At 36.0% G+C, this 10,106-nt stretch overlaps 1 protein-coding gene across 1 annotated transcript; it reads right to left on the bottom strand.

Moving 5' to 3' along the window:
- Positions 1–4,019: 4,019 nt before the first annotated feature.
- On the bottom strand, positions 4,020–4,421 carry LOC104240155 (uncharacterized). The gene has a single exon (XM_009794931.1). It carries the CDS (start codon positions 4,419–4,421, stop codon positions 4,020–4,022), a length of 402 nt encoding a protein of 133 aa, XP_009793233.1.
- Between the last annotated feature and the right edge of the window lie 5,685 nt (positions 4,422–10,106).

The following is a 10,106-nucleotide window of genomic DNA, read 5'->3' on the forward strand; positions in this document are numbered from 1 at the left end:
CGTTCCGATGGCTTGTCCAATTCCATCATTAGATTGTGAACATAAACTTTATGACTTATAAGAACCGATGATTTAATCTTCTGTGTATAACCTAAACTCTATACACTAAATCATCTACTATATAAGCAATGGACACACAAACAAATACATGATCTATTTAAAATAAAACTTTATTGAATTGAATAAATAAATAAATAATTGTTCCATAAAATATACTATAACAACACGCATGGTTTATAGTATATCCTAACAATCTCCCACTTAGACTCATAACCATGCGTCTACAATTCTGACACCCATTCCATCTACATGACTATCAAAAGTCTTCTGTGGTAAGCTCTTAGTAAACGGGTCCGCCAAGTTGTTCTCCGACGCAATCTTGGTGACTACTACATCCCCTCTTTGCACTATCTCACGAATTAAATGATATTTACGCTCAATGTGCTTTGCTCTTTTATGGCTTCGCGGCTCCTTTGAATTTTCAACCGCACCACTATTATCACAATAAAGTGTTATTGGTGCTTGAATCGAGGGAACCACATTCAACTCTCTTAGGAAGTTCCCAAGTCAAACCGCCTCTTTGGCTGCCTCAGAGGTAGCTACATATTCGGCTTCCATGGTTGAATCAGCAACACAAGTTTGCTTGATGCTCCTCCAACTTATGGCTCCACCTCCCAGAGTAAACATATTTCCTTAAGTAGACTTTCTAGAATCTTTATTTGATTGGAAATCCGAATTAGTGTACCCAATAGGCACAAGTTCACCCGAATGGTAGACTAGCATGTAATCCCTAGTCCTTTTCAAGTACTTGATTATATGCTTAACTGCTGTCCAATGCTCTCTTCCAGGATTAGACTGAAATCTGCTAACAATGCCAACGGCAAAGCAGATATCAGGTCTAGTACATAACATAGCATACATCAGACTCCCCACAGCAGATGCATAGGGGACCGCCTTCATCTTTTCTATCTCTTCATCAGTTTTAGGAGACTGATCTTTAGATAGAGAAACTCCATGCCTGAAAAGGAAGAAATCCTTTCTTGGAATCATGCATGCTAAACCTGGAGAGTATTGTATCAATATAAAGAGCCTAAGATAAGCCTAATATCCTTTTCTTGCGATCTCGTAAGAGCTTGATCCCAAGGATATGAGCCGCTTCTCCCAAATCTTTCATATCGAAGTGCATGAACAACCATTGTTTAACCGAATACAACATGCCCACATTATTTGCTATGAGCAATATGTCATCTACATACAAGATTAAAAACGACACCTTGTCCCCATCCCATTTTTTGTATACACAAGATTCGTTAAGACACTGATCAAAACCAAAAGTTTTAATCGCCTTATCAAAACAAGTGTTTCATGCCCTAGATGTCTGTTTTAGTCCATAAATGGACCGTTTAAGCTTACACAACATGTGCTCTTTGCCACTTTATATGAAACCGTCTGGTTGCATCATATAGATGCACTCATCAAGACTTCCATTAAGGAAAGCTTTCTTGACATCCATTTGCCAAATCTCATAATCATAATGAGCAGCAATGGATAAGAGAATCCTTATAGACTTAAGCATGGCTACCGGCGAGAAGGTTTCCTCATAATCGATCCCTTCTTTCTGAGAAAACCCTTTCGCTACAAGCCTTGCTTTAAAAGTTTGTACTTTTCTGTCTACACCTCTCTTTTTCTTATAGATCCACTTGCACCCAATGAGTTTAACACCATCAGCTGGTTCTATAAGATCCCAAACTTGATTAGAGTACATAGACTCCATCTCTGATTTCATAGCAGCAACCCACTTATCGGCATTCTTATCATGTAGTGCTTGGTTGTAATTGACAGGTTCGAAGGTAGGCTCCTTAGGGATCCTATCATATGATTCTCACAAGAGCGTATAACGAATTGGCTGTCTTATTTCCCTCCCACTACGACTACGCACTACATCAGTTTCAACTACATCATTTTGATTTTGTGGTTGAACTACATCATCATCAGGAACCTGAGTCTCCATGCTATCCACGGGGATATCAACGACTTCTTCCTGTTGTGCAGTGTGCTCAACATGACTCCCACTACTTTGTGGTAGTATGACTTCAGGCATTGTTCTTGTGGGACATTAAGTCTATTGACATTTCTCCCACTACTAAAGTGCAATGGTATGTCAAAATCGACTTTCGGGGTTTGGATATGGTCGTTTTGTTTTTCAGATGACTGAGTTTCCATTCCTTTGCTAAGTTCTCGTAAAATGAGTTTACTTCTAGGAACATGGTTCACCAAATAGTCCCCTTCCAGAAACTTGGAATTTGTGCTAACAATTACCTTTTTCTCTTTAGGACAATAGAATAAACCATTTTTCGTCCCTTTTGGATAACCTACAAACATGCATACATCCGTTCTTGCCTCCAATTTATCCGTTTTCCCTTTCTGCACATATGCCGGACAACCCCAAACTCGAATATGCCGCAGACTAGGCTTGCCCCCAGTCCACAATTCTGTAGGGGTCAAAGGTACTAACTTTGAAGGAACTAAGTTCAGAACGTAATTCGTCGTTTCTAAGGAATGTCCCCAAAAGGACGAAGGCAAATCGGAATAACTCATCATTGATCTAACCATTTCCATAAGAGTCCTATTTCTTCTTTTAGCTGCACCATTTTGTTGTGGAGTTCCAGGTGCAGATAATTGAGATGTAATTCCACATTCTGATAAATAACCAATGAAATCCGTAGAGAGATACTCACCACCACGATCAGATCGTAGTGTCTTGATATGTTTATTATGTCGCTTTTCAGTCTCAGTCTTGAATTCTTTGAACTTTTCAAAACATTCAGACTTTCGACGCAACAAATAAATATATCCATATTTTGAGTAATCATCTGTGAAAGTCACAAAATACTCAAAAATCACCTCTTGCTTGGACATTCATTGGACCACACAAATCAAAATGAATTAACTCTAATTTATCGCTTGCTCGATTTCCTTTTAAGGGGAAATTTCGTTTTGTCATTTTTCCTTCTAAACAAGATTCACAAGTTGGTAGTGCCTCCACTTTCAATGAACTTAAATGTCCATCCTTGACCAACCTTGAAATTCTGTTTAGATTTATATGACCCAAATGCAAGTGCCGTAAATAGGTTTCACTCAATTCAGAAGAACGTTTTCTCTTACTTGGTAAATCAACATAATTCAGTTCTTTAGGTTGTAACGGTTTAGGAATAGAGTCAACAACAAAAAGACCATTAATCAATGTAGCGGAAGAGAGATAACGTTTATTATGAGTTATACCACATTTATCAATATCATGAAAATTAATGTCATAACCATCTCTCATAGCGCTAGAGACCGAAATTAAATTCCTTCTAACGGAAGGTACATATAATGTGTCTTTTAAAGCTAAAATTCTTCCACTACCAAACGAAATACTAATATTTTCTATTGCTAAAGTTGGGGCTGATGAACCATTTGCTTGATAAACATTGATTTCTCCTCTACTTAGCCGCCGTTTACCTGAAACACCTGCAAATAAGTGCAGACATGATTAGTGGCTCCCGAATCTACACACCATGACATGGTAGAAACAGCCGCTAAAAGAGTTTCAACGACAAGTAGATGTAAATCACCTGGTTTATTTTTCAGCTTGGCCAGATAAGTCGGACACTGCTTCTTATGATGCCCAGGCTGCTTGCAGTGATAACACTTGCCCTTAGTCTTCTTCACACCAGCAGTTGCACCACCAACAGAGGGTTTTTGAGTCTTTTTCTTCTTCTGACCGCCTCTCGGCTTAGAAGCAGAACCTGTCTCAAAATTCAATGCCACAGAAGGAGCTTGTTGCTTGATAATAGTCTTCGCCGACTGCAGCTCATTCAGCAATTTCGCAAGCGACAAATCCATTTTGTTCATGTTATAATTCAGGTGAAACTGCTGAAAACTGTCAGGCAGAGTTTGCAAGATCATTTCAACCTGCGTATCCTTATCAATGTTAGCTCTAAGGACCTCCAGTTCATTCAGAAGACTCATCATCTTCAGAACATGGTCCCTAATCGATGAACAACCACTTTGGTATTCAAAAGAGCTTTCCTGGCAGTCTGCTTAGCCGCACGATTCTGATCTCCAAACATTTCTTTGAGATTTTCCAAAATGTCATAAGCAGACTCCATTGACTGATGCTGATGTTGTAGAACATTTGACATAGATGCCAGAATGTAACATCGCGTCATCTCATCAGCCTTGACCCATTTTTGGTAAGCCTTTTGTTCATCATCTGTAGCATCATCTCCAGATTTTTCTGGACACACATCATCGAGTACAAATTTGTACTCTTCAGCGATTAGGACAATGTCCAAGTTTCGTTTCCAATCAACATAATTCGGACCCTCAATTTTGTTTTGAGTAAGAATAGCAGTAAAGGGATTGAAAGCAGTCATTGTTAATCTAGGAGACAATTTCATTAAATAGATCAAAATCAGTCATGTTTATTTGAATATTAAAACTCAAAACAAACTACATATATATAATCTATGCACCTTGAACAATAAATTTCGATGGGAAAAAAGCTATTCTTGCAATATACACATATAATGACAGATTATTCACTCCATGAATTTAGACAGGTCATACTCAGATGGAGAGTAAACTGTTAATTTAAGTCAAGTGAATATCAACATTCAATATATATATACTAGCTCCATTGAACCAACATGCATACTCAGATGGAGAGTGAATACAAGTAATCAACAACTAGTATACCCTAGTGTTTATCCATAATGAGTTTATCCGATATGGAAGAAGACATACGTCAACATGTAAAACATTATATCACTAGTATTTTAACCCTGTAGTACATAGGAAACGATCTCTACCACCACTGGATTAAAAACAACTCAAAAGAGTTTTGAATTTTTTTTAGAAAACCAATAAAACGTCCAAAAACCCATCTAAATGACCCCGAATGCCCAAAAATCAACATAGCACATGGGCTTTAGCCCATGATTATTGCTCACTGGTCCGTTTCTCATGAACCTGACAAGTTTCAGGTCAATCGGAGTCCGTCAATATTTGGCCTCTGATTTTCTAGCCTAATTTCGGCCAAATAGTGATTTTTGCGTTTTTCATGGAACAATGTAATTTTCAGATTATTCTAATCAAATATCATAGACCATAAGCAAATATGACATGATTTTCAGAACAATCATAATACTCAGAACAAATATTCATGTTAAGAACAATGCAGTTTTACAGAATTCAAGACCAATCTTTGCAGGTAATTCAAAATTTGCATATTAACATGATGCTTATTTTATTGTTCATCCTAATCATTTAATTAGACGTGAGTAGGCTCTGATACCAATTCTTGGAATATATATCCCAGCGGAAGCAATCACAGAATCTTATTCACGTGTGAATTAAACAATTAGCACATACGGAGATTATACGAGTTACCTCTTGAAGCGTGAACAAAGCAAATTGATACCCTTCTCCAGTTCCAGAATTGTAAGACCTTAGCGACCTTCCACAGTTTTCTACTGTGTTACCCAAATAAAACCGGAAAATAGAGAACTTCGGGTGGGCGAAATTCAAGGAAGAAAAACGTGTGTTTTTTTCTGTGTCAAAAAAACAACCAGCTATATACCATGTATATATAGTTGCGTTTTTTAGATCAGAATACTTTTCCAAAACCTGTTAGGTTTTCTTCTTCCACTAAGAAAAGGTTTCCTTTATTTTCGATTATTCAGGCACAATAGGGACCACAGAATTTAATTAGCAAGACTTCCTATTATGGAATTAATTTCGAAATTTGAAATTAATTTCTACCATAATAAATTTCAAATTATTCCACTAAAAATTCGTAATTGCACTCCTTAGTTCAATTTCAAAATTCTTCCATAAAACCTATTTAACTCCCCATGCTAAGATCCAGATACTAACCAATCAAATTAAATTACTGACAATTTAATTTATTGATTACTTCCTTTAGACTTTCACTTAACTTATTTTATGTGTTGGATACAAAATCCACCGGCCGGGTTTACACATGGAAACTTATAAGTTTTCATAAAGGAGTATCATCAATCTCAAAAAAAAAAAACCGAGACATGAATTCTATCAACTAATTATTACTTCGCCAATGTATATCATTATTGTCCAACTCACCAGGCTTATTGACCCACGAAAGAATCTCGCCTTTTAATAAATCAAAACAATAAATGATATACACAACTAATAATAATTATATCAAGATTAAGAGTATACGTACATTGAATAGACTAGAGAAATTATTTTATCAAGTCAGTATAAAATACCTATCTCTACTTGATCCGTTCAATACATACAAAATATACTAGCACAAGAAGTTGGAATTAGACCATTCCCATAATTAAGATAAATTATATTGAATCTTGTGCTACAACTGTTCCGATGGCTTGTCCAATTCCATCATTAGATTGTGAACATAAACTTTATGACTTATAAGAACCGATGATTTAATCTTCTGTGTATAACCTAAACTCTATACACTAAATCATCTACTATATAAGCAATGAACACACAAACAAATACATGATCTATTTAAAATAAACTTTATTGAATTGAATAAATAAATAAATAATTGTTCCATAAAGTATACTATAACAATACGCATGGTTTATAGTATATCCTAACAATTACTAATGGAGGAGATTCGATGACGTGATGTCTACTGGCGATCATACGAAGAAGATTAATGAAAAATAATTGGTTCGAGGAGGGTGGCACACCTCCTTTTCCCGTGGAATAGAGAGTTTTTCAATTAAAGTCACATTAATCGAAATGAGATTATTTATTTAATTTTGAGTCGCCACTTGGGATAATTGTTATGGTGTCCCGGATCACCGGTTTATTTTAAATCCCAAATCGAATAAATTTGACTCTGTTTCTACGGTCAGCGAACACAAAAGACCAAGTAAGGAATTATGTTAACCCGGGAGAAAGTGTTAGGCATTCCCGGTTTCGTAGTTTTAGCACGGTCGCTCAACTATTAATAATTGGCCTAATTATCTGATTCGTTACATGTTTTAAACTCACTGTGCATTTTTAACTTTCTAAACCGCTTTTTAATTATTTCGATCCCTTTTAGTATTTATGGGATTTATTTGAACAAGTCGCGATGTCGTGCACTCGTTTGTTTTATTGCTAATCGCGTCACGTGAAACGCACCCGTGATCTACAATATGTTGATTTATTATTATTTGAAGTTATGGTCGAGTCGCGTGAAACGCACACTCAAATTGAGGAATTTTGTATCACGACGATGCCACGGGAACCATACTCGTAATCGTGATGATTTAATTACACGCCTAAAATAAACTACGAGCGTTTATAGTTAATTATTTCCTAAAGTTTGAGATTGCATGTGGAGATGAAATTATTTGTGGACAGAGTGAATTTAAGACGGCCAATTTAAATAAGTGGGGGGGGGGGGTGATCAGGAAATTCGTAATCTGCTTAAAGATTTGAGATGCTTGAGCACGGTATGACATGTAGTGATTAAAATCCTTTCCTTTATTAGAGGTGTCATATTGACATGCCCAACTAAATCCTTCCACCGGTCCAAGAGAACAATGCATCAGCATGTCCACAAAGTAAGGCATGGGTTTCTAAATGGGCTTGAAGTGCGTGTAGTTTAGAGTCCATGTGACTCTAGAGTTGGATCTGTTGTCTTATCCCCATAGCTACTGAATTAATCAAGCTACCTAAATCGACTAGAGGCTAGGCCTAAAAGTTTTACGGATCAGGCCTAGCAAAACCCAGCAAGAACGTTTCATTCATATTTTAGCATGATTTGCATAAAAGAAACAAACTACAAAATTAGAAATTAATCATACAATATTCTGCACATTGCCTTTTGAACGTTTCAATGTCAAAGACCAACACATTACATCAATGTGCATAACAGAGATCTTATTTTAATGAACAATTGTCCCAGGACTAACTCTTCTGAAATCATTTACAGATTTTTAGCAACAAATGAATTCTAAGCAGTGAATTCTACTCATACACCCAATGCTCAACAGTTTACTCTTTCATTTCAATCTCTGAAAATTCCAAGCCCACAATGATCACGAGGTTCTTATCCTAAGAACACAAAACTGGATTTTACAGCAACAAACTCGAAAACTAACAACTCATATCAAATAAGCTACATGTGTTAGTAAAGGAATTAGCGAACCGAATTCAAGCTAAGCAAAGTCTGTTAACACACTAGTCGCAGGATTAACTCCTGATTTCCAAATTTGCAATGCTAGCTACTTTCATTTTAAAAACAGTTACACAAGTTAAACTAGAGTAACCATGGTATTAACTGGTTGAAGACTTTTCAACTTCGAACCTGTACATAATTGCCAAGCAATGACTAAAACCTCTTCGACCATTAGACAAAGCAGGCATGATTCACAAATAGAACATAATATTTTTATCAAATTAAATTTTGTTCGAACCAACAGATTATAACAAGGTCAAGCATATCAGCTCATTGAACTTCAGCAGAGAGGCATAAATAACCTTAGATCAACAACAATCTTTATATAATAGACATGATTTTATCATTCCACAAAGCTACAAATCAAAGGTTAAGAAATACCTTGGAATGAATCAATCAAGGAAGAAAAGATGATATTTAATTCAGCAAAGCAGAGACAACAGATTCAACCAATAAAATAACAGTTCTGGTAACTTGAGACCCCTTTGAAATCCCAGAAAATACCAACCAAATGTATTGATATTTGAAAACAATTTCAGTTTTTCCTCGAGAGCTTTTTTGTAGAATGAAAAGTGTTCTTTTTCTGAAGAAATGCAGAGATTCAAGAATGCCTCATTATGAGTTTGTGTGCGCTTTTATGCAAGAAAAATCAGGAGATGTGTGAGAGAATATGTCAGCTTGAAATCAAGAGAATATCAAAAGGGAGGGGAATATTTTTTAACTGAAAAAATCGTCAGTTGTTACTTTCTAGAAGTAGAATATCTACTTAGGTCTGGGCCAAATGACATCGCCAAATGGCCCAAGACAATACCAAAACCGGATTCACAAAAAAGGCCCAAAACGAAAATCAAAATAACAATGCCATATTTTGAATTCTAAATATAATCAAATATTTCACTAAATGCTAACTTTAATTAAACTAAATCAATTTATTAACTATTCTAATTGATAATGCAATTAAGATTAGACTTAATTATCAATCCAAAAGAAAAGAAAAATAACAATAAAATTGGAAAAATGAGAAGAAAGATACACTGATTTAAAGCTTAAAGGAGATAGTGATTGACACTAAACCAAGAGTGATGAACTATGGCTATAACAAGCGAGTTGACCGGACTCCAGTATATTTCGAAATGGGTCGAAACTCATCCAAAACGATTGCTTTTGTAAAGAGCATTCGATTCATGTGAGTCTCGAACCAAAACGTACAAAAATATCAAAGCAATTCGAAGCAGATCGGATTAGGGTTTTTCTGAAATTTTGGATCTAAAAATCAATAATTTTGGTAGGGTTTTTGGTAAAATTGAACGGAGATGTAAGATGAGGGAAAGGTGGGGACTATAGGATGAGAATTTGGGGTTGTTTGGTGGTGAGCCACTGGTTAGTGGGGTTTGGGATCCTAGGGCGGCTAGGGTTTGAGAGAGGGTGAGGGAGATGAGTTTGTGAGGGGTTCTTAAGGGTTTGGGGGTCTGTCCAACACTTATAAGGGATGGGGTAAGGGAGTTCAGGACAGTTGGATGAATCTTGATGGATGGTGGGGATTAAAAGGTAATAAAACGGGGTCGTTTTAGGTGCTTGGAGGCTGGACCATATTGGGGATGTGAGCTGGGGCGAGATTGTGAGCAAATTGGGCCAACTGAAGTTGTTTTTCCCCAAATTCGGAATAGGACTAAACAAAACCCCTTTCTTTCTTTCCTTTTTTTTTATTTTTAAATTATAAACAAAATAATTACCATAATAAATTAAATCTTAACTCAAATCTAATTTTGTAAAAGCAATCTATTTACCTATTTTATAATACTTAACTAATCAATTAATTTAAAATGTGAACTAATAAAAGAAAATTCATCATTCAAGACTAAAATCTAAAAAAACG

Source organism: Nicotiana sylvestris, chromosome 11 (genome assembly GCF_000393655.2).
Source record: "Nicotiana sylvestris chromosome 11, ASM39365v2, whole genome shotgun sequence".
NCBI classification, from domain to species: Eukaryota; Viridiplantae; Streptophyta; class Magnoliopsida; order Solanales; family Solanaceae; genus Nicotiana; species Nicotiana sylvestris.

Excerpts from the sequence above, each read along its gene's own strand:
- LOC104240155 (XM_009794931.1), bottom strand. The coding sequence starts at position 4,421 with ATGACTGCTTTCAATCCCTTTACTGCTATTCTTACTCAAAACAAAATT.